The sequence below is a fragment of the Pongo abelii genome, chromosome 10 (genome assembly GCF_028885655.2).
Source record: "Pongo abelii isolate AG06213 chromosome 10, NHGRI_mPonAbe1-v2.0_pri, whole genome shotgun sequence".
NCBI lineage: Eukaryota > Metazoa > Chordata > Mammalia > Primates > Hominidae > Pongo > Pongo abelii.
The window spans coordinates 11,851,160-11,876,520 of NC_071995.2; the positions used below are offsets into that span (position 1 = coordinate 11,851,160).

At 40.1% G+C, this 25,361-nt stretch overlaps 2 protein-coding genes across 6 annotated transcripts in view; one reads left to right on the forward strand and one right to left on the reverse strand.

The window, feature by feature from the left end:
• The window catches only part of SMIM10L1 (small integral membrane protein 10 like 1), a 282,294-nt gene that overhangs the window by 97,905 nt on the left and 159,028 nt on the right, over window positions 1-25,361 (forward strand). The gene's annotated exons all lie outside the window — the stretch shown is intronic.
• LOC103891982 (basic salivary proline-rich protein 3) lies at window positions 13,141-17,317 on the reverse strand. 2 transcript variants are annotated; one of them, XM_054526824.2, is made up of 6 exons: window positions 17,216-17,317; window positions 16,243-16,278; window positions 15,215-15,448; window positions 14,774-15,088; window positions 14,413-14,710; window positions 13,141-13,261 (listed from the first exon to the last, which is right to left on the reverse strand). In XM_054526824.2, exons 1-5 carry the CDS (start codon window positions 17,277-17,279, stop codon window positions 14,430-14,432), a joined length of 930 nt encoding a protein of 309 aa, XP_054382799.1. In that variant the 5' UTR covers window positions 17,280-17,317; the 3' UTR covers window positions 13,141-13,261; window positions 14,413-14,429. The 2 variants fall into 2 exon arrangements, with proteins under 2 accessions (XP_054382799.1, XP_054382798.1); XM_054526823.2 differs by having other exon boundaries at window positions 14,774-15,448.

Below are 25,361 nucleotides of genomic sequence, written 5' to 3' on the forward strand. Positions count from 1 at the left end.
AATATCTTCTTCTTATAAGGATACCTAGCAGATGGGACTATGTGCCCCCATAACAACCTCATTTTAAGTTAATCCACACATTTCTGTTCTTCCCTTCAAATATGGTCATATTCTGAGAAATTGGGAGTGAAGTCTTTCATCATATAAATAAGGGGAAACAGAATTCAGCCCATAACACTACCCAGTGTCTTCTCAGTCCACGACAGCAGTTGCATTTTTTTGTTCAAATATATTGGAATTATGCCTGCCTTTCTCTCACCAAAGCCTGGTCCACGAGCAAATCCAGTGGGCTCACCTCTAAATCCCTTGCAATATGAACACTTGCATATTCCCTACTACAGGGCTGTGGTTCATGCCATGATTCTCTCTCCAGGAGGATGTTAAGAACCTTAACCAGGTCTTGATAACATTCTTGTTACATTCCATATCAGTTCTCCCCACAACAGCCAGAGTGATCTTTTACAGATGAAAATTAGATCATATCCCATTTGTGCTTCAAACCCACCACAGGTTTTTATTGCACTTGTAATCAGATTTGAATTTCATATGTCAGCTCCTTCATACCCAAATGACTTTCTCTTTCTTAAAAAGTGGGAGATTCTTTGAGTAGGACAGAAAGCAGAATCTTCCTCAACTTCATCTTGAACTAGCTTGTCTGCAACACAAGAGAGTTGTCTACCAGGAGAGATGAACATGAAGAGAGTGGATGGACTTGTGATGTGATTGAGTGAATTGCATTGAGTCCTGTGGTCTGGGAATACTTCATGGGAATTGGAGGAATCCTTGTGCCCATGGAATCAACTAAACATTATTTTGATGTAATTAGCAATGAAACAAAAATGTCTCAAAAAATTCAGATTTGCATAGATTTTTCTATAAATCCTGACTACACAATTACCATATTGGTTCATATCGTTTATTATTATGTTTTGTCTTATAAACACATATTTCACAATTATTTTAGGGTATTCATATTCATATTCAATGAACACATTGTAGCCATGACTGATTATAATAAAAATATTTCTTAAGCATTTACTGTATGTCATTTAATCTTCAGAACCAGCTTATTAGGTAAGAATAATGTTTACTACTATCTCAGTTTTGTAGGTGAGCTGACTAAGGCACATGCCAAAGTTGTTAGAATGGTAATAAGTGGTATAGATGGCTGTCAGTCTTCAGAGCCTATGTTCTTGCTTACTGTACTCCACTGCTTTCTTGCTATTTACTTATACATTTATTTACTTCCAAAAAAGTCAGAAGAAACCAGGTCCAGAATATAAACTCAGGTACAAGTGATAGGAAATGTGTAAGGTAAAACTTGTCCTGAGATCTTAAAGGTGAGGTAATAAAAAACTCTTTTCCCAAATAAATAAGTTTCTTTCTAAATCATAAACACATTTACACAGGATTCTCCAGTCCTGTCTTTCTTTTCATCTTTACACAAAATATACTCATTAGAATATGAGCATCTTTGGGATGCCCATGTTTTCCTCCCACAGACAGGATAGGTAATCTTACTTCTCTCCAATTTGTTTTAGTAGTGTGTGTGGAGGTACTTATCCAGGATTTGATAATGTACTACTTGGTCCTATTCAGTTGGCTCTCTTTACAGAGAAGCATCCATTTTTTTCTTGGGTGCCACATAGCAGACACAGTAAATTTATTATCTTTTCAAATTCTTCACCTGCCTCGTCAGGCCTGGAAGAGCATATAGCTCAGCCCCTGCTCACTCCTATAATTTCTATGTTTTATTTATGAACTTTAAAAATACTTACTAATGAGAATAAAAAGAATGAACAATGCCTTTGATTTTGGTATTTTTGTGGAGCCCCCTCTAAACTGCAGGGCCTGGGAAAGGAGACCCTCTTGAAATACAGAGTGCCCAACACAATAAATGAAAAAGACCTATATCAACTTTAATTAAATCTTAATGATAAGAAAGATCTTGAAGATTCCACTTTAAAAAAGCAGTCATGATGTAGAAACAGCTCTGGTCTGCAGCTCCCAGCAAGATCAATGCAGAAGGCAGTTGATTTCTGCATTTCCAACTGAGGTACCCAGCTCATCTCACTGGGACTGGTTAGACAGTGGGTGCAGCCCATGGAAGACAAGCAGAAGCAAGGTAGGGTGTCACCTCACTCGGGAAGTGCAAGGAGTTGGGAAACTCCCTCAGGAACAGTGCATTCCAGCCCAGATACTATGCTTTTTCCATGGTCTTCACAACCGGCAGACCAGGAGATTCCCTCCAGTGCCTATGCAACCAGGGCCCTGGGTTTCAAGCACAAAACTGGGTGGCCATTTGGGCAGACTCCAAGCTAGCTGCAGGAGTTTCCTTTCTAACCCCAAGAGCACCTGGAACACCAGCAAGGCAGAACAGTTCACTCCCCTGGAAAGGGAGTTGAAGCCAGGGAGCCAAATGGTCTAGCTCAGTGATTCCCACTCCCACAGAGCCCAGAAAGCTAAGATCTACTGGCTTGAAATTCTTGCTGCCACCACAGCAGTCTGAAGTCCACCTGGGACACTCCAGCTTGGTGGGAGGAAGGGTGCCCGCCATTACTGAGGCTTCAGTAGGCAGCTTTCCCCTCACAGCATAAATAAAGCCACCGGGAAGTTCAAACTGGGTGGAGCCCACTGCAGCTTGGCAAAGCCACTATAGCCAGACTGTGTCTCTAGATTCTTCCTCTCTGGGCAGCGCATCTCTGAAAGAAAGGCAGCAGACCCACTTGGGGGCTTACAGATCAAAGTCCCATCTCCCTGGGACAGAGTACCTGGGGGAAGGGGCAGCTGTGGGCACAGCTTCAGCAGACTTAAACGTTCCTGCCTGCCAGCTCTGAAGAGAGCAGCAGATCTCCCAGCTCAGTGCTCGAGCTCTGCGGAGGGACAGACTGCCTCCTCTTGTAGGTCCCTGACCCCCGTGGCGCATGACTGGGTGACACCTCCCAGCAGGGGTCAACAGACACCTTATACAGGAGAGTTCTGGCTGGCATCCACTGGGTGCCCCTCTGGGACAAAGCTTCTAGAGGAAGGAACAGGTAGCAATTTTTGCTGTTTTGCAGCCTCTGCTGGTGATACCCAGACAAGTAGGGTCTAGAGTGGACCTCCAACAAACTCCAGCAGACCTGCAGCAGAGGGACCTAACTGTTAGAAGGAAAACTAACAAACAGAAAGGAATAGTATTAACATCAACAAAAAAGTCATCCTCACCAAAACCCCATCCGAAAGTCACCAACATCAAAGTCTTTGGTCTTTGATAAATCTTCATAGATAAATCCACGAAGATGGGGAGAAACCAGTGCAAAAAGCCTGAAAATTGCAAAAACCAGAATGCCTCTTCTCCTCCAAATGATCATAACTCCTTGACAGCAAGGGAACAAAACTGGACAGAGAATGAGTTTGACAAATTGACAGACGTAGGCTTCAGAAGGTGGGTAATAAAAACTCATCTGAGCTAAAGGAGCATGTTCTAACCCAATACTAGGAAGCTAAGAACCTTGAAAAAAGATTAGACTAATGGCTAACTAGAATAGCCAGTTTAGAGAAAAACATAAATGACCTGATGGAGCTGAAAAACACAGCACAAGAAGTTTGTGAAGCATACACAAGTACCAATAGCTGAATTGAACAAGCAGAAGAAAGGATGTCAGAGATTGAAGGTCAACCTAAAGAAATAAAATGTGAAAACAAGATTAGAGAAAAAAGAATGAAAAGGAATGAAAAAGCCTCAAAGAAATATGGGACTATGTGAAAAGATCAAACCTACATTTGATTGGTGTACCTGAAAGTGACGGGGAGAACGGAACCAAGTTGGATAACATTCTGCAGGATATTATCCAGGAGAAATTCCCCAACCAAGCAAGACAGGCCAACATTCAAATTCAAGAAATATAGAGAACACCTCAAAGATACTCCTCGAGAAGAGCAACCCCAAAACATATAATCATCAGATTCACCAAGGCTGAAATTAAGGAAAAAATGTTAAGGGTAGCCAGAGAGAAAGGTTGGGTTACCCACAAAGGGAAGCCCATTAGACTAACAGTGGATCTCTCTGCAGAAACCCTGTAAGCCAGAAGAGAGTGGGGGCCAATACTCAAAATTCTTAGGAAAAATTTTCAACCCAGAATTTTATATCAAGCCAAACTAAGCTTCATAAGGGAAGAAGAAATAAAATCCTTTACAGACAAGCAAATGTTGAGAGATTTTGTCACCACCAGACCTGCCTTACAAGAGCTCCTGAAGGAAGCAGTAAACATGGAAAGGAAAAACTGGTACCAACAACTACAAAAACATACCAAATTGTAAAGACCACCAACATAATGAAAAACCACATCAGCTAATGGGCAAAATAATCAGCTAGCATCATAATGACAGAATCAAATTCACACATAACAATATTAACCTTAAATGTAAATGGACTAAATGCCCCAATTAAAAGACACAGACTGGCAAATTGGATAAAGAGTCAAGACCCATCAGTGTGCTGTACTCAGGAGACCCACCTCGCATGCAAAGATGCACATAGGCGCAAAATAAAGGGATGGAGGAATATTTACAAAGCAAATGGAAAGCAAAAAAAAGCAGGAGTTGCAATCCTAGTCTTGATAAAACAGACTTTAAACCAGCAAAGATCAAAAGAAACAAAGGGCATAATGGTAAAAAGATCAATGCAACAAGAAGAGCTAACTGTCCTAAATATATACACACCCAGATGCCTGAAGCAAGTTCGTAGAGACCTACAAAGAGACTTAAATTCACACACAATAATAGTGGAAGACTTTAACACCCCATTGTCAATATTAGACAGATAAAAGACACAGAAAATTAACACGGATATTCAGGACTTAAACTCAGCTCTGGACCAAGTGGACATAACAGATAACTACTTGACTCTCCACCCAAAATCAACAGAATATACATTCTTCTCAGCTTGTCATCACACTTATTCTAAAATTGACCACATAACTGGAAGTAAAACCTCCTAAGCAAATGCAAAAGAATGGAAATCATAACAAAGAGTCTCTCAGACCACAGTGCAATCAAATTACAACTCAGGGTTAGGAAACTCACTCAAAAACACATGACTACATGGAAACTAAGCAAGCTTTTCCAGAATTAAGACAGAAATAAATAAGTTATTTGAAACCAATGAGAACAAAGACACAATGTACCAGAATTTCTGGGACACAATTAAAACCATGTTTAGATGGAAATTTATAGCTCTAAATGCCCACAAGAGAAAGCAAGAATGATAAAAAATTGACACCCTAATATCACAATTAAAAGAGCTAGAGAAGCAAGAGCAAACAAATTCAAAAGCTAGCAGGAGACAAGAAATAACTAAGATCAGAGCAGAACTGAAGGAGAGAGAGACACGAAAAACTCTTCAAAAAATCAATGAATCCAGGAGCTGGTTTTTTGAAAAGATTAACAAAATAAATAGAACACTAGCAGACTAATAAAGAAGAAAAGAGAAAAGAATCAGATAGACACAAAAAAAGATAAAGGGGATATTACCACTGTCCCACTGAAATACAAACTATCATCAGAGAATACCATAAACACCTCTACACAAATAAACTAGAAAATCTAGAAAAAATGAGTAAATTCCTGGACACATTCACCCTCCCAGGACTAAGCCAGGAAGAAGTCACATCCCTGAATAGACCAATAGCAAGTTCTGAAATTGAAGGAGTAATTAATAACATACAAACAAACAAAAAGCCCAGGACCAGATGGATTCACAGCCTAATTATACCAGAGGTACAAAGAGCTGCTGGTACCATTCCTTCTGGAACTATTCCAAACAATAGAAAAAGAGGTACTCCTTCCTAACTCATTTTATGAGGCCAGCATCATCCTAATACCAAAACCTACAAGAGACACAACAAGAAAAGAAAATTTTAGACCAATATCCCTGATGAACATCAATGAAAAAATCCTCAATAAAATACTGGCAAACCGAATCCAGCAGCACATCAAAAAGCTTATCCACCATGATCAAGTCAACTTCATCCCTGGGATGCAAGTCTGGTGCAACAAACAGAAATCAATAAACATAATCCATCACATAAACAGAACAAATGACAAAAACCAAATGATTATCTCAATAGATGCAGAAAAGGCCTTTGACGAAATTCAACACCTCTTCATTCTAAAAATACTCAATAAACTAAGTATTGATGGAACACATCTCAAAATATTAAGAATTACTTATGAAAAACCCATAGCAAATATCATACAGAATGGGCAAAACTGGCAGCATTCTCTTTGAAAACTGGCACAAGACAAGAATGCCCTTTGTCTCCACTCCTCTTCAATATAGTATTGGAAGTTCTGGCCAGGGCAATTAGGCAAGAGAAAGAAATAAGGGTATGCAAATAGAAAGAGAGGAAGTCTAATTGAATCTGTTTGCAGATGACATGATTGTATGTTTAGAAAACCCCATGGTCTCAGCCCCAAAACTCCTTAAGCTAATAAGCAACTTCAGCAAAGTCCTAGGATACAAAATCCATGTGCAAAAATCACAAGCATTCCTATACACCAACAACAGACAAGCAGAGAGCCAAATCATGAGGGAACTCCCATTCACAATTGACACAAGAAATAAAATACCTAGGAATACAAGTTACAAGGGACGTGAAGGACCTCTACAAGGAGAACTACAAACCACTGCTCAAGGAAGTCAGAGAGGACAGAAACAAATGGAAAAGCATTCCATGCTCATGGACAGGAAGAATTAATATTGTGAAAATGGCCATACTGCCCAAAGTAATTTATAGATTCAACACTATTCACATCAAGCTACCATTGACTTTCTTCAGAGAATTAGAAAAAACTACTTTAAATTTTCATATGGAACCAAAAAGAGTCCATATAGCCAAGACAATACTAAGCAAAAAGAACAAAGCTAGAGGCATCATGCTACCTGATTTCAACTATACTACAAGGCTATAGTAACCAAAACAGCATGGTACTGGTACCAAAACAGATATATAGACCAATAGAACAGAACAGAGGCCTCAGAAATCACGCCACACATTTACAACCATCTGCTCTTTGACAAACCTGACAAAAACTAGCAATGGGGAATGGATTCCCTGTTTAATAAATGGTGTATGGAAAACTGGCTAGCCATATGCAGAAAACTGAAACTGGACCCCTTCCTTACACCTTACACAAAAATTAACTCAAGATGGATTAAAGACTTAAACATCAGACCAAAAACCATAAAAACCCTGGAAGAACACCTGGACAATACCATTCAGGACATGGGCACGGACAAAAACTTCATGACTGAAACACCTAAAGCAATTGCAAGAAAAGCCAAAATTGACAAAGCGGATCTAATTAAACTAAACAGCTTCTGTACAGTGAAACACACTATCTGTTCATATCCTTCGCCCACTTTTTGATGGGGTTGTTTGTTTTTTTCTTGTAAATTTGTTTGAGTTCATTGTAGATTCTGGATATTAGCCCTTTGTCAGATGAGTAGCTTGCGAAAATTTTCTCCCATTTTGTAGGTTGCCTGTTCACTCTGATGATAGTTTCTTTTGCTGTGCAGAATCTCTTTAGTTTAATTAGATCCCATTTGTCAATTTTGGCTTTTGTTGCCATTGCTTTTGGTGTTTTAGACATGAAGTCCTTGCCCATGCCTATGTCCTGAATGGTAATGCCTAGGTTTTCTTCTAGGGTTTTTATGGTTTTAGGTCTAACGTTTAAGTCTTTAATCCATCTTGAATTGATTTTTGTATAAGGTGTAAGGAAGGGATCCAGTTTCAGCTTTCTACATATGGCTGGCCAGTTTTCCCAGCACCATTTATTAAATAGGGAAACCTTTCCCCATTGCTTGTTTTTCTCAGGTTTGTCAAAGATCAGATAGTTGTAGATATGCGGCGTTATTTCTGAGGGCTCTGTTCTGTTCCATTGATCTATATCTCTGTTTTGGTACCAGTACCATGCTGTTTTGGTTACTGTAGCCTTGTAGTATATGAACAGACACTTCTCAAAAGAAGACATTTATGCAGCCAAAAAACACATGAAAAAATGCTCACCATCACTGGCAATCAGAGAAATGCAAATCAAAACCACAATGAGATGCCATCTCACACCAGTTAGAAAGGCAATCATTAAAAAGTCAGGAAACAACAGGTGCTGGAGAGGATGTGAAGAAATAGGAACACTTTTACACTGTTGGTGGGACTGTAAACTAGTTCAACCATTGTGGAAGTCAGTGTGGCGATTCCTCAGGGATCTAGAACTAGAAATACCATTTGACCCAGCCATTCCATTACTGGGTATATACCCAAAGGACTGTAAATCATGCTGCTATAAAGACACATGCACACGTATGTTTATTGCGGCACTATTCACAATAGCAAAGACTTGGAACCAAGCCAAATGTCCAACAATGATAGACTGGATTAAGCAAATGTGGCACATATACACCATGGAATACTATGCAGCCATAAAAAATGATGAGTTCATGTCCTTTGTAGGGACATGGATGAAACTGGAAATCATCATTCTCAGTAAACTATCGCAAGAACAAAATACCAAACACCACATATTCTCACTCATAGGTGGGAATTGAACAATGAGAACACATGGACACAGGAAGGGGAACATCACACTCCGGGGACTGTTGTGGGGTGGGGGGAGGGGGGAGGGATAGCATTGGGAGATATACCTAATGCTAAATGATGAGTTAATGGGTGCAGCGCACCAGCATGGCACATGTATACATATGTAACTAACCTGCACATTGTGCACATGTACCCTAAAACCTAAAGTATAATAATAATAAATAAATAAATAAATATATATATAAAAGTTTATGTAAGGTGAAAAAAATATATAAAAAAAGACACTATCATTACAGTGAACAGGGAACCAAGAGAATGGGAGAAAAATTTTGCAATCTATCCATCTGACAAAGTCTAATTTCCAGAATCTACAAGGAACTTAAACAAATTTACAAGAAAATAACAACCATATCAAAAAGTGGGTGAAGGATATGAACAGACATGTCTCAAAAGAAGACATTTATGTGGCCAACAAACATGAAAAAGAGCTCATCATCACTGATCATTATAGAAATGCAAATCAAAACCACAATGAGACACCATCTCATGCTAGTTAGAATGGTGATTATTAAAAAGTCAGGAAACAGGCCAGGTACAATGGCTCATGCCTGTAATCCCAGCATTTTGGTAGGCTGAGGAGGGTGGAGTTAGGTGAAGTTAGGAGTTTGAGACCAGCCTGACCCACATGGTGAAACCCTGTCTCTGCTAAAAATACAAAACTAACCGGGCATGGTAGTGCATGTCTGTAATTGCAACTACTCAGGAGGCTGAGTATCGCTGGAACCCGGGAGGCAGAGGTTGCAGTGAGCCAAGATCATGCCATTACACTCCAGCCTGGGCAAAAAAGAACAAAACTCTGTCTAGAAAAAAGAAAAAATTCAAAAATTAGCCAGGCATGGTGGCGTGCACCTGTAATCCCACCTACTCAGGAGGCTGAGGCAGGAGAATCACTTGAACCCAGGCGGCAGAGGTTGCAGTGAGTTGAGATCAGGCCACTGCACTCCAGTCTGGTGACAGAGCCAGACTCTGTCTCCAAAAAAAAAAAAAAGAAAGTCAGAAAACAACAGATTCTGGAGAGAATGTGGAGAAATAGGAACAGTTTTACACTGCTGGTGGGAGTGTAAATTACTTCAACCATTGTGGAAGACAGTGTGACAATTCCTCAAGGATCTGGAATCAGAAATATAATTTGACCCAGCAATCCCATTCCTGGGTATATACCCAAACGATTATAAATCTCTCTACTATAAAGACACATGCACACGTATATTTATTGCTGTGCTATTTACAAGACCAAAGACTTGGAATCAACCGAAATGCCCATCAATGATAGACTGGATAAAAAAAATGTGGCACACATACACCATGGAATACTATGCAGCCATAAAAAAGGATGAAGTCATGTTCTTTGCGGGGACTTGGATGAAGCTGGAAACCATCATTCTCAGCAAACTAACACAGGAACAAAAAACCAAACACCACATGTTCTCACTCATAAGTGGGAGTTGAACAATGAGAACACAGGGACACAGGGAGGGGAACATCACACACCGGGGCCTTTCAGGGGGCAGGAGGCAAGGGTAGGTATAGCATTAGGGGAAATACCTAATGCACGCGGGGCTTAAAACCTAGATGATGGGTTGATGGGTGAAGCAAACCACCATGGCACATGTATACCTATGTAACAAACCTGCACCTTCTCTGCACATGTATCCCAGAACTTAAAGTATAATAAAAAAGAAAAGAAAAGAAAACCATAATGAGATGTCATCTTACCTCAGTCAGAATGACTATGATTAAAAGGGCAAAAAACTGAAGAGATGTTGGCAAAGATATGGAGAAAGAAGAACTCTTATACACCCTTGGTGGGAATGTAAATTAGTACACCTTCTATGGAGAACTGTGATTTCTCAAAGAACTAAAACTAGAACTACATTTCCATTGAGCAATCCTACTTCTGGGTATCTTCCCAAAGGAAAAATAGTCAGTGTATCAAATGCATACCTTTATCTGTATGTTTATTGTAGCAACATTCACGGGAACAAAGATATTGAATCAACCAAAGTGTCCATTAATGAATGATTAGGTTAAAAATGTAATTATATATACCCAATGCCATACCACTCACTCATAAAGAGTGAATGAAATCACATATATTGTGGCAATATGGATGGAACTGGGGGTCATTTTCTTAAGCAAAACAGGCTAGATACAGGAAATGAAATATAACACATTCTCACTCATAAGTGGATGCTAAAGAATGTGTATGCACAGATGAAGAGAGTGAAATAATACACAATGAAGACTTGGAAGTGGAAGGCAGAGGGGTTGAATACTGGGATATTAATTAATAAATACAGTGTTTGTTATTTGAATAATGAATACCCTAATGCTGTGACATATGCACTATGCAATCTATGTAACAAAACTAAACTTGTAATACATACATTTGTGCAAATAAAATTTTTTAAAAATTAACAGAAACTCTAGTCATACTGCTCCCTCATCCTCACCATTAAAAAGAAGAGGCAATGACCAGTGTGGCCATAGCAGAATGAATTAGGTATAGAGCAGCCACCAATTCCAGAGATAGTTAGGGCTCAATACATAGGACTTTAGCATAGTTGAAAATTAGCATCTTGTTCTTAGAGAGTAAAAGTGTGGCCATCAACTGGAAAACATAGAAAAGTAATATAATTTTTAGACGGCCAAGGTGGGTAATTGACTGTTGGGAAATAAATAGAACTATTTGGTGTAAACTGCAGATGAGGCTTGCTTAGATGGGCTGATAGATATGAAAGTGATGAAACTGGCTGCAGTCAGAAATTATTTTGAAGCTTGAACTTCACAATGATAACATAGCTGATTTGACTAGATGTAATGTGATGTAAGAGGAAAAGAATCTAGAATAAATCCTAGTTTCCTTAATTAATTGGAGAATAATTTACCAAGACCAAATAGAGTTGGAAGAGGAGTAACTCTGTAGTTGTAGAAGGGGAGAGACAGAGGTAGGAGAAACCAGGGAAGAGAACAGGAGGTTCCTGGAAAGACTGATAGAGTGTTCCCCAAAGAAGGGTAGGATCAATGATGTTAAACTGCTGAGGGGTCACAGGAGATGCAGGACTGAGAATTGATTCCTGAAATGAGTAGAATGGAGGCAGTAGATGACCTTGACAGACTTGAAGTTGAAAGAACAAAAGAGTCTTAGCAAAACCTCTGTAGAAATGGGTGATGTTTCAGCAGGTTTTTGCTGATTGAAGTAATCCCATAGAGCATAGATATAAGAATCAGGAGACAAAAGGGTCACACGCAAAAGCAAAATCCTTGATTGGGTAATGTGGTTCAGAGTTATGAGGGAAGGTAAGAGATAGGGGTAGGGAGGCTTCAACTACAGTAATAGGAGAGAAGCCAGAGAACTGGGATTGAACTGAATGTGGGTTGCTCAACTTGGTGGTAATTATGGCAAGATACTTCTATTCCAATTTTTCTGAAATTCATAGTGAATTATCTGAGGCTATCGGTGGGCACAGGGGCAGTTTTCTAATATTGAACCTTCCTTGCTTGAGAAGCAGACATGCCAATCTCTGCAAGGTTTTTGGTATGTATGTTATCTGAATAGTCTCCATACTCTAAGGTAGTTGTTATGATTCTTCTCATTGTAGATGAGGAAATTGCAGCTCTGAGAGACCAAGTAGCTTTTTAAGAGTTCAGAGCTAGCAAGAAAGAGTTATGTCTTAACTAAAATCTGAGACTGTCCCAATTCTTTCCTCCTAAAAGTCATGCTGCCTCCTTGTGAAATCCATTCAGGTTTCATTAAAGAAAGGTGAGGAACATAGGGAGGGAGGGAAGTGATCACTGTTAAAATAGGGTCAATGGGATAGAGAGGGTTCTGGGGATAAGAAGCATAGAACCATATTCATTCCCTTGAAACCAAACTCAGTTTCTTAGAAATTATAAGGATTTCTTTTAGCTTCTGTGACTTATTTTCCATTTGTTGTGTTTTTTGTCCTTAAAATTACTGGAATATCAGTAAACAATCTGAAAATAATTTTAAAATTTCAATTTATGCTGTAGAAGCCAGAGAAGGGCCAGGCGTGGTGGCTCACTCCTGTAATCCCAACATATTTGGAGGCTGAGGCAAGCGGATGACCTGAAGTCAGAAGTTCTATCCTAGTCTGTCCAACAGAGTGAAACCCCATCTCACATAAAATTACAAAAATTACCCAGGAATGATGGTGGGATCCTGTAATCCCAGCTACTGTGAAGGGTGAAGTAGGAGAATAGCTTGAATCCAGGAGACGCAGGTTGTAGTGAGCCAAGATTATGCCACTGCACTCCAACCTAGGTGATAGAGCAAGACTCCATTTCAGAAAAAGAAAAATAGAAGTCATGGAAGGAGATAAACAGTAAAACATTTTTCATGGCAGCTGGCTAAATTAGGATTAAAGAGGAGGGAATCTCCCTGGAAGCATCAAAGGGAAGGGGTCCTAGATGTTCTTATAATGTGTTCTTGGTCCTCACACTCCACATTCACAAACACTGAGAAAAAGACACACAATCAGAAATTGCGAGCTGTTTATTTTATTGGTATATTAAAGGTAGAGCTATGAAATGACCACCTTCCTCCAATGTCATGGCATTTGAATCATTCGAATCACTGTCATCTTCTTATTCACTTCCTGAAACAAACAAACAGGGAAGTTCATACAGCAGACTTGACATGGCAGGAAATGTCTAATTCCTCACTGTCTAATTCCTTACTGCAGTAGAGTACATGAGAGCCCATCCTCTCTCCCCATCCCTTCAACCTCCTGTGATTCTTTCCTAATTTTTTCTGTGTTCACTCTTTTGATGCCCTTGCACACAATGTGCTCCAAATTGTTGCTTAGAAGATGAAGAGAAAAGATCATCCTTAGGTGGTTATGACTCATTGCTGTTGAATTTGTTCAGGGATATATTTACACAGATGATAATCAGAACATATTTTATAATAGTGACAAGATGAAACCACCCTCAGTGTCCAGTGACAGGGATTGGTTAAAGAAATCATGGTGCAGCCACACAATGGAGTAGCATAAAATTGTAAAAGCAAACAGAAAACCACTGAAGAGATGTATTTAGCTTCATAAAATGATGTGGAAATTTTCAAGAAGTGTATTTTTAAATGACTACCATATATGCCTGCATATAAGTTATGGTATTAGTGGTAGGGGAAAAGAATGCTGTATGTCTATGCACACATAAATATTTCAAAGAGAAGATCCCATAAAGTCAACAGTGGTAGCTTTTGGAAGGAAGGAAGGTGGGTAGGATGAGTTATGCCTTTAAAATTAGCTTCATATTTTTCCATTCCATTAGATATGTTTTGTTAGCTTAATCATGTACTTACTGAAAACTAAGTATCTAAAAAATGAGACACCATTTAGCTGCTGAAAGATCAGGGACCATTTGGCAGGAATACTGGACTTGAGAGGCTGGTGTGAGGCAGGACTGAGCAAACAGTGCTCAGGTGAAAACTTTAAATGCAAGGTCTCTGAGTTTGTGGACAGAAAACAGAGCGCCAAGAATGGACATGGTACTACTTCCTCATTGCCAACACAATTTAAGACAGATTGTATGGTATGTTGTATCTCAACATCAGAGTTCCTTAAAGAGTTTGTTAGAAATACAGGGTCTTCTTACCCTATTCCAGAGTATCTGAATACAAATCTTTAGAAATGGGTTCTAGGACAATACAAAGTCAATGGGTTTTTAGTTGATTCATTGGCACAATAAAGTCGGAGAACTGTAACACTTAGAGCACTTGGTGAAGAATAAACTGGAATCATACCTGTCATTGAACCTTGATTACTGGGGAGGGTGTCCCTGGGTAGGTCTGGGTGGTCTGCCCCTTTGAGGAGGTGGAGGTGGTCCCTGGGGCTTTCCAGCAGGAGGTGGCGGAGGCTGCTGGGGATTGCCTCCTGGTGGGGGTGGTCCTTGTGGCTTTCCTGGAGGTGGGGGACGTTGAGGTTTATTACCTTCTTGTGGGGGTGGTCCTTGTGGCTTTCCTGGACGAGGTGGGGGACCTTGAGGTTTGTTGCCTCCTTGTGAGGGTGGTCCTTCTGGCTTTCCTGGATGAGGTGGGGGACCTTGAGGTTTGTTGCCTCCTTGTGGGGGTGGTCGTTCTGGCTTTCCTGGACGAGGTGGGGGACCTTGGGACTGGTTTCCTCCTTGTGGGGGTGGTCCTTCTGGCTTTCCTGGACGAGGTGGGGGACCTTGGGACTGGTTTCCTCCTTGTGGGGGTGGTCGTTCTGGCTTTCCTGGACGAGGTGGGGGACCTTGGGACTGGTTTCCTCCTTGTGGGGGTGGTCCTTCTGGCTTTCCTGGACGAGGTGGGGGACCCTGGGACTGGTTTCCTCCTTGTGGGGGTGGTCCTTCTGGCTTTCCTGGACGAGGTGGGGGACCTTGGGACTGGTTTCCTCCTTGTGGGGGTGGTCCTTCTGGCCTTCCTGGACGAGGTGGGGGACCTTGGGACTGGTTTCCTCCTTGTGCGGGTGGTCCTTCTGGCCTTCCTGGACGAGGTGGGGGACCTTGGGACTGGTTGCCTCCTTGTGGGGGTGGTCCTTCTGGCCTTCCTGGATGAGGTGGGGGACCTTGGGACTGGTTTCCTCCTTGTGGGGGTGGTCCTTCTGGCTTTCCTGGACGAGGTGGGGGACCTTGGGACTGGTTTCCTCCTTGTGGGGGTGGTCCTTCTGGCTTTCCTGGACGAGGTGGGGGACCTTGGGACTGGTTTCCTCCTTGTGGGGGTGGTCCTTCTGGCTTTCCTGGATGAGGTGGGGGACCTTGGGACTGGTTTCCTCCTTGTGGGGGTGGTCCTTCTGGCCTTCCTGGACGAGGTGGGGGACCTTGGGACTGGTTTCCTCCTTGTGGGGGTGGTCCTTCTGGCCTTCCTGGACGAGGTGGGGGACCTTGGGACTGGTTTCCTCCTTGTGGGGGTGGTCCTTCTGGCCTTCCTGGACGAGGTGGGGGACCTTGGGACTGGTTTCCTCCTTGTGGGGGTGGTCCTTCTGGCCTTCCTGGACGAGGTGGGGGACCTTGGGACTGGTTTCCTCCTTGTGGGGGTGGTCCTTCTGGCTTTCCTGAATGAGGTGGGGGACCTTGGGGCTGGTTGCCTCCTTGTGGGGGTGGTCTTTCTGGCTTTCCTGGAGGAGGTGGGGACACAGGGCATTCACTGAATAGTTGCCACAAATTTTTACAGTAATGCAGCTAAATGGGGAAATGCACAAAAATAAGACACTAATTTCTTTGCATTTTCAGTGAAGCCCTAGAACTGTGGAGTGGAATGCTGGGGAAGAAGGAAGCAGTTGAGGGGCTCTCAGTATAAGGAGGAGTCAGAATAAGGACACTGCCCGTTTGTCTGTCATCTCCCAGCAGGCACTCCTGGCAAGAGGGAAGTCAACCCACTCCTGTTTTCTTCTAAGCCAAACATCTCTGCCATTCAATTTGGTGGCTCTGCCTATGGTCCCCAAAATCAAGGTTGCATGAAGACTGCCTACATTATTAAGGGGACTAACTAATCAATTCCTGAAAGGAAAATGTTGGTGAGAAGACACTGGAGAACTGATCCATTCATAAGCAGAAAAAGAGAACTAAAACAGATTGAGAATGAATTGGGATTTACCTGATCTTATGGAGGGAGATTCTTCCTGGCTGACATCTAGAAGAGAAGCACAGGATGATGGGAAAGGTTACATCTCCAATCTTGCAAGATTCACAGGTGTTCTACAGGGAAAGGGGACTTCTCACCACACCCCATGCATCCCCTAGGTTAGCTTGTCAGCTACCATCTGTGAAGCTGCTGGAAGGGGAGGAAGGTGTAAGGGGAGGCAGGGTTGTTACCACACAGAGCAACAGCCATGAACTCCATATAGAAGAGCCCCTTTTTTCCCTCCCTAGCATCCCTCAAGACTTAATGCTAATTTAGTTTACACATGCCAGGTACTTCAATGTGATATTTTGGTGTTCTTATGCCCTCCATCTCCTATAAATACACTGCTTATGTACACATGCTTTCTCAATTGGGGTAACCAGAAGTAATCACTTCAATACAATCTTACCCATACCACTCCCAGCACATTGAAATACTGTGTGTAGGGGAGAGAAAAATGACAATGATTGGCTCTGATGTGTCTATATCTGTAGTTAGACACAGGTAAGTGTTTTATCCAGTTCTGTCTCTGCAGTATCTCTAATGTGTGTTTATCTGCATCATCAATGCTGATCCACCAGGTACAGCAAGGCCACCATCATCCCTGTGTACTTACTGAGATCAGTATAGGATCTTCACAGCTGGATTTTCCTGAATCTGCCTTGCATTCTCCACTGCATTCTTCACAGCACAGTTCTATCTCTCTATAAATGCAAATCTTACCTTCTCATTCCCCTGGTACAAATTCTTTATTGGATTTTCATTGTACATTAAATAAATTATAAGCCCTTGGTGTGGAGTGAGGGCACAACAGGTCTCCTGATCCTAGGCATGAAAACTCTGCAGCCCCATCTGTATTTTCATTCTCCTCTCTTCCTCATAATTACAACTATCACCTCCTAAGCCCCAAGCAGAGTCACCGCATCTTCTCCTCCTTCTGTCTTACCTCCATTTAAGCTCTGAGCTGAGCTCAGGGCCAGCAGGGCCACTGACAGCAGAATCAGCAGCATCTTGCTGGAGGCTCTGGAGTCACTCCCAACTCTGTGCTGGGAGAAACGTGGCAGCTCCCTTTATAAAGAGAAGCAGAACAGTGGAACCTTTGAGCTGCACACTGGGTGGGCCTCACCACCTCAGAGACTGGGTTCTGCTTTGCTCACTGCAGGTCAGGCATATCCCTTATTTCTCTCTGGGACTTTAGCCCAGAGGGACAGGTTGGGTTGGATGTTGTTTGTGCCTTATATCTAAAAGGTACAACTATGACTTGAACAAAGGTTTTAAAGGAACTGTGTCCAAGCAATCAGCACCGTGTCATAATTGAACTTCAGACATCATTAGAGTTTCAATCTTTTTGATAAGACTATTGTCCACTTTCCATTTTGCTATTTATTTCTGTGTATGTGTGGGGGGGCAGTGAAGCTACAGCCAGCAGTGATGATGATCAAAATCTCTGGCTCTTTTTATAGCCTATTTCCATCTCTCATGATGTGTGTGTACAGGTAGTATCACATTTAGCTTAACTTTTGATGCGATAGAGATGGTTTCTGCTATCTGTGAGATGTTTGAGGACAGCACACTCCTGGGCACACATAGATGACAGAAAGCTGCCCCACAGCCTGCTCAGGCTACAGCTATTGTTCATACTTCTGTGGATCTCACTCAAGTCAGGCAAGGCTTGTTGTTGTGCAACACAAGAAGGCCAAAATTGTGTATTTTAAAGTATCTTTAGGGGTTATGAATGCAAAATGGACACAGAAACCATGAGGAAATTTCTAGCCCTGAGAAAACTGAATATATAGTTCCTTGCAGGAACCATGCAATATCTTGTTGCCAAAACTTCCTTCCTGCTCTTCCCTTTCTCTAGAATATTCTATAAAATTCACCCTCTGCTTCATTTCTTTTAAGAATTGTATTGAATTCCTACCTCTGATAATTAAGTGGCTACAATTCTACATTCACATAAGGTAATCAGATACCCTCATTAAAGCCTCAATTGCATTGTATTGGTTTTCTTGGTTTAGTCAGTATTTATGTTACCTGTTTTCTCAGATTGTTCTTCCACAAAGAGTATTTTTTCTACAATATTCTGATATGCATTCCTCCCCGACGTTCTTTCTGGTACTTCTTTATTCATATTTTATTTTCTGAGTCAAGCTCATTATATGTAATTTTCTTTATATATCTGGCTTTTTTCCCCAGGAATTTGGTGAGATTTCCTTTACTTAATCTTCTAAGTAATAAGCTATAATTCTCACCACCTTTGTTTCATTCTTGTCTGTGTAATTTCACAATAAATGTTGTGTTTCCAAAAAGCCCTCTCAGAGTCCTGCATTGTTAGCACTTCTTTTAGCTGCTGATTCTTCTGTTATACCTAGTAAATCCCTGCTCATCAGTTCATGGAATATACAGGTTAGTCAGTCAGTCAGCTACCATTTACCACTTAGACCTTCTGTGTGTCTTGTGTAATTTTCATATTTTGTGCATGGCTGGTGTTAATTTGAGGACAGCTTGGATGGAGATATGATGGAGGTAGAGACGGTATGTGACAGTAAATCCTAAGACAGGCCTCTTGACCATTGTGGGTGAGTGGATCCTGCACTGTGCAGATGAGGGTCTGGTCTGGCCCTTCTGAAGAGTTGTGGGTAATAGTACAGGGAGACTTCCTAATACAAAAGGCTTTGCTACAGATAACTTTGACCTTGCAAGGGAACCAGGAAGATTGGTATTTTCCCTGGCAAAAATATAGACATACTTGAAAGGGGAATATATTATTAATTGGAAATTATTTCTGGCTCTATGGAAAGTGGACTGGTTCCAGCTAGTCTTCATGAGTTTTATCTTAGGTAGAGAGTGCTTGCTTGTGCCAGCAGGTCCCACTATATTATTGAGATTTGTATCTCTGGTCTCACCAGACACTATTTTCCATAGGAACTGGAGATGACCAATCCTGCCTAGGTGTCTTAAGTTAGACCATCAGGTAGCAAAGGAATGTCAGAGACAAGGAGCAGCAAAGAGGCCAGGCCAACATTGCCTGATATTGTCGCCAACTGAGGTTGCTGCAGGCCTGATACAAGACAGATTTTTCCTTGGCAGGAGAGTACAGGAAGACAACAGAAATGCCCCTAAAGGTCCCTTATCTCAGCCCCTTTCTCTGACTTTCTCCAATGTCAGCAATGAGTAAAGTGTATCAGGAAAGCATAAATATCAGCTATGCACTCACCAGACAAAACAAAAACAGAAGTGATGGAAATGTGGAAAAGGACACTGTCTGTGAGTGAGGGTGGGTGAAAGAGAGAAGCAGGACTGCAGCAGGAGCTTGGGCACCTAGACGTGAGTGGCAGCCCTCAGCACTCCACTTGCCTTCTAATATCCATGTTCATATTCTGAGGTCCTGAACGAACAGTCTTCAACATATGAAATTTAGGAAACACAATTCAGCTCTCTTAACAGCTCCCAACCTTTTCTAAGTCACTAACAGGTGTTCAGTGGTTCAAAAATCCTCACTCCCTTCAGGCACTGCCCTTTAACAAATCGAGTTGCCTCCACTTTCAACACTCATCCCAAATACAACCACTTGCATAATCTTTACTAGAAGGTGATAGTTCAGGCCATGATGCTCTCTCCTGAAGAACTTTAATATCCTCAGCTGCTCTTGGTAACATTCCTACCCCAGCACATCCCATATCCATTCCCCTCACATCAGTCAGGGTGATCATTGAAAAGTTGGAATTAGATCATAACACTTTTGTGCTTCAAATGCTCTTAGGATTTTCTTCTGCACTTGTAATAAGATCCAAATTTCATGCCTCAGCTCTCTCACACCCACACATCTCTCTCTTTTTGAAGACTGGGAAGTTCTGTGAATGGAACAGAAAGCCAAATCTTCCTCAACTAACTGTGTTCATTGTGTAAACCAGCCATTCTGATAATACAGTTGTGTGTGAGAATTCAGATTTGCTTTGAATTGTCTAAAAGCTTCGGTTGCACTGAGGTAATGGTCATCTTTATATTATATTATATATTATATGATAACATATAATATATATTATGTGATGGTCATCTTTATATCTTTATTTGATGTTGATGCTCTCTAAATATATATTTCACAATTATTTGAGCATATTTATATTCTTTCCATTTATCCTAGCAAAGGCTGATTATAATAGAAAACATTTCTTCAGCATTTACTATATGATATTCAATCTTCATAACCATCATATTAGGGAGGTGTGATTATTATTATTATCTTAATTTTGTAGATGAGTTGACTTAGGTGTGTGCCTAGGTTCATGTAAAGGTAGTGAGTGGAATGGAAGGCAGTCAGTTCTCAGAGCTGAGTTCTTGCCTACTGTGCTTCACTGGTTACTTGGTCTTCATTCATTCATTCATTTCTTTACAAGAAAGTGAAAGGAAATGAGATTCAGAGAAGAAAAACAAGTTTCTCTTAGAATATTTTCAAGGTTAAATTTTCCTGAGACTTTAACAGCTGAGGTGAGAAAAAATATATTTTCCTGAGTAAACATGTTTGTTTGAAATCATAATCACATTTAAAACGTCTTCTAGTATTCTGCTTTACCCCTTGCATTTATATAAAGTTACTCAGGGGAATTAATTCCTTTTTTTTCTAATTACAAAACCCTGTCAATGTGGATCCTGTATGGACTTCCTTAATCCATGCTACATGCATTTTTCTTGGGTGGCATATTAGCATTGGCAAAATTTGTGTATGCCTGTTTAAATTGACTAAATTTGTTCCTTCTAATCACAATGGAATTAACATTCTAGAAATCCAAGAGGGAGTCTGATCAGAGAGTTGTCTAAGAAAGGATAAATTGTACACCACTTACACAGCTTTCATATCCTGCATGAAGATGTCGCCTGTGTCCTGGCCCCAGAGCTGGTGTACCATCCTGAGTGGTTGGGGCTGTAGAAGGCATTGGTCATCAGCCTAAGATCAAGTGTCTGTAGCCTCAGCTCACCACTGTTATCACGATGTCAGAGTGTATTCTTCACCTTTCAGTTACACTTCCTAGCAGTTCATAGAGAAGTACAATCACAACTTATCTCAAAAGAAATACAAAAAAATGTATATCACCTTCATATTTTCCTGATGATGTACCAGGTCGGTAAGCTGATACATTTAAAAGAGGAATTTAATTAAAGTGATTAATCAATGACTCATTTATTAAACAGATAAACCTGTACCTATCTCTTACAAAAGGTGTTGTCTCTTCTGCTTAAAAACTACAAATTATTATTTTATTTCATTGAAATTGAAATCTACATGTATGCATATTTTTCATCTTGGAAATTGGGATGTGTGGCACATTGTGTTTTTAAAAGTTGATCACGACAGAATCATTCATCTAATGTTTTCTTACAATGGTACCTTGACATCCTCTCTTGAAGGGGTGAGGTCTGTTTTTACCCCCTTGAGCTTGGTTAGAACTTCATTACTGCCATGACCAGTAGATTATATCAGAAGTAATACTTTGTGACTTTTGAGTCTAGATCATAGAAATGCCATGCAATTCCAAACTGTTCTTTATGGAACTTGCCACATGCTGCGAGAAAGCCCATGCTGTGAGACAGAGATAGAACATTCATTTTAAAAATGATTGGATACAAAATTATCGCTAAACAATATTCAATAAGCAAGTTTGTTTCAGTGACCCAGTTGCTACCCCTACCACATATTATATTTCTCCACATACATGGCTACATAGCTAAAGATTTATGGATTCCTTTCTACCTTGCATAGTGATGTTTCAGATGCCTTAGCTCTTTTAGTACTTACAATAGCACGATGAGGATTTTTTGCATTTATATTCATTTTTCAAAGGTAGAAATAAAATCTTAATGTGATTGAACGACTTTTCCTTAGACATGCACTTCATAGGTAACAGCATAATGCAATGCAAGGAGAGCGACAGAGTGAGAGAGAGAGAGAAATGAGAAAATGACCTTATTCACGAGAACAATATAAAATACCTAGGAGCAAAGAGCAAGAAATGCACAGAATTCAGTTGAAGAAGAATGATCAAACTTTGATGCAGAATATGCACTAACGTGTATATACATGTAAATTTGTAGGGACATGGATAATCCTGGAAACCATCATTCTGAGCAAACTATCGCAAGGACAAAAAACCAAACACCACATGTTCTCACTCATAGGTGGGAATTGAACAATGAGAACACTTGGACACAGGAAGGGGAACATCACACACCGGGGCCTGTTGTGGGGTGGGGGGAGGGGGGAGGGATAGCATTAAGAGATATACCTAATGTAAATGACGAGTTAATGGGTGCAGCACACCAACATGGCACATGTATACATATGTAACAAACCTGCACATTGTGCACATCTATCCTAGAAATTACAGTGTGATAAAAACATACACATATATAAAAAATAAAAATAAAAAATAAAATCTTAATGTGATTGAGTTATTTTCCCTAAGACATACACTTCATAGGGAACAGCATAAGACAATGCAAGGAAAGAGACAGAGAGACAGAGTGACAGAGAGAGAGAGAGAGAGAGAGAGAAATGAGAGAATGACCTTATTCATGAGAACAATATAAAATACCTAGGATCAAATAGCAAGAAATGCACAGGATTAAGTTGAAGAAGAATGATCAAACTTTGATGCAGAATATGCACTAAAATGTATATACATGTAAATTTCTGCACGGGAAATTGCAATATTCACATAGGACTAATTTTCCAGGTGTTCTGGTGAAAATTGCACCACGGTCCCCTCTTCATGTCTGATTTCAGCTTTTCTCATTCACAAACTCTGTTATTTTTCTATTTGTCATTCCGTTTCCACAGTTTTGTTTACCTTTGTTGTTTATTGTCATCTCTTCTTTCATTCTCTTCATCCTTGGGTATTAATTTCCTCTGTGCTTCTTTATTGTAATTTTGTTTGGACATTAGGAAAGAGCAGAAATAGTCCATGTTTATGTGTTCAATGCACTGTGCATTCCAATACCCTTAGTAGAGAGACAAATTCCTTATCACAGTCTATAGCAGGTTCTACAGATGATCTTTCTATTTATGTCTCTTTCTATTTAAGTGTATTCAAGTGACTTTACAAGGCAGACTGCTATTACCTGTGTTCCTAATTTTATCAGAAGAATCTGCTGCTGTCTTTTCTTCCCTGGCTGCATTAGATGTAACAGGACCATGAGTTGATAATCACATGGTTATTTTTTACAGTGTTATTGAATAAACATCTAGCAACAATCTTAAATGTTGAATACATTTTTATACTCTAATAGTCTAACAATATAATTTTTTAATAACAAATGTGCATTGTTTCAAGTGTATTACTATCCATCTTTAGAACTTCCAAAGCAAATCTCTCCATACTATTAAAAAAATCTTTTGTGCCTTTTAGTAAACAGACATCGTCAGAAACAGAAGTTTATGATATGATACATAAAGAGATTGAATTTATCTTACATTTTTACTAACCTTATTTTTTAGCTAAACTTTGGTCTATATTCACATTTTCTTGATTGAAACATGCCTTTGTACATTTTTATTGAGCAATTAAAGGCTCATTTAACCAGTCATCCTAACAACATTGACATATGGCTTTTGTCAGATTGGAATGACCTACAAAGCTTATGAGGCTTGAACTTTGGAGTCTTTCATGTGCACAGGCCCTTTTCAAGACCCTGTTTAGAGTGAACAGAATAAAAAGAGATGTAAAAGCTTCATGAACTAGCAGTGGTCTTCTTTATGCCAACTCCTTTACTCAAGCCTTTATGTATTTTTCTGTCTTCCACTGACCCATGGGGATCATAAGATTTCAAGACCTTCTCCTCCCTAAAACAAACTCCAATCATTTGAGAGATATCTGATTTTTTTTTCTGAAAAGAAGACTTGAGAATACCTATAGAAGCAAGTTTCTAAATAATCTGATTCTTATGTCTACAAATAATAGCTATCTTCCAGCACTGCTCTAAATGTACTGTGGGATTGCAGATTGTACATGGAAGAACCTGAAAAATGTACTTTAGTGGCTAAACTGAAGGGCCTATTGATATGAGGCTTTAAATTCTTGTTCTTCCACTAGTTTTTCGTCTGCAGAACATACTCCTTGCAGAATGGTGCCTTCTCTTAGTATTTGTAGTGTTTCTACCTCTCAGCATGGAACAAATGTTCAATGTTAGCAATGGGTTCTTTCCTTTACAACTCAGGACGGGATAAGGAAAATCCTCATATTTGTTTCTGTCTTTTCACCTTTACATTCGTAATATTATCATCTTAAATACACGTCTACAGGCACTTAGCACCACAGTAAGTTTTATAATTTTTGCTTCAACACAAATGTATTGTCTTTCAGTTTTGCAGCTCAGAAATCAGTACTGGGTCTCACTGGGTTGAGTCCATGTGTCATGGATGGAATTCCTTTCTGGAGGTTCTAGAGAAGAATCTCATTTTCTTGCCACATTACCTGTCTTTCTTCCATCTTCAAAGCTAGCAATACCAGTTGAGCCTTTTGAAACTCATGCAGAAAACTTGAGAAGAAAAGGAAGAATTTTTGTTAATTTACTTTTTTCCCACTTTGTTTCTTTTATTCTACATTCTTGAATTTCCAAAAATTCCTTTTCTGTCCTTTCTTTTATGTTGAGAAAGTTCTGTCGAGCCATTTTTAAAAGACTGGTTTGTTGGAAACAAATTCTTTTAGGTTTCCTTCTTTTCTTTCTTCTGAGAATACCTGAATTTCCTTTTTATTATGGAAGGACAGTTTTATTGGACATAAACATCTGGTTTGCAATTTTTTTTCCTTCAGCACTTTAAATATTTGAGTTACATTCTTCCTCATTTTCTGGTTTCTGATATTAACTCTATAGTTATCCACATTGTGTTTTTCCTATAATTATGATGCCATTTCTTGCTTGCTTTTTTAAAAATATTTTATTTGTTTTATTTTTCAGAAATTTGACTATGGTGTTGCTGGGCATATGTTTCCTTGAGTATATTATGATTGGAATTTTCCCACCTTCTTGCATTTCTAAGTCTATGTCCTTTGCAAGTGTGAGCATTTTTTGGCCATTATTTCTCTAAGTCCTCTTTT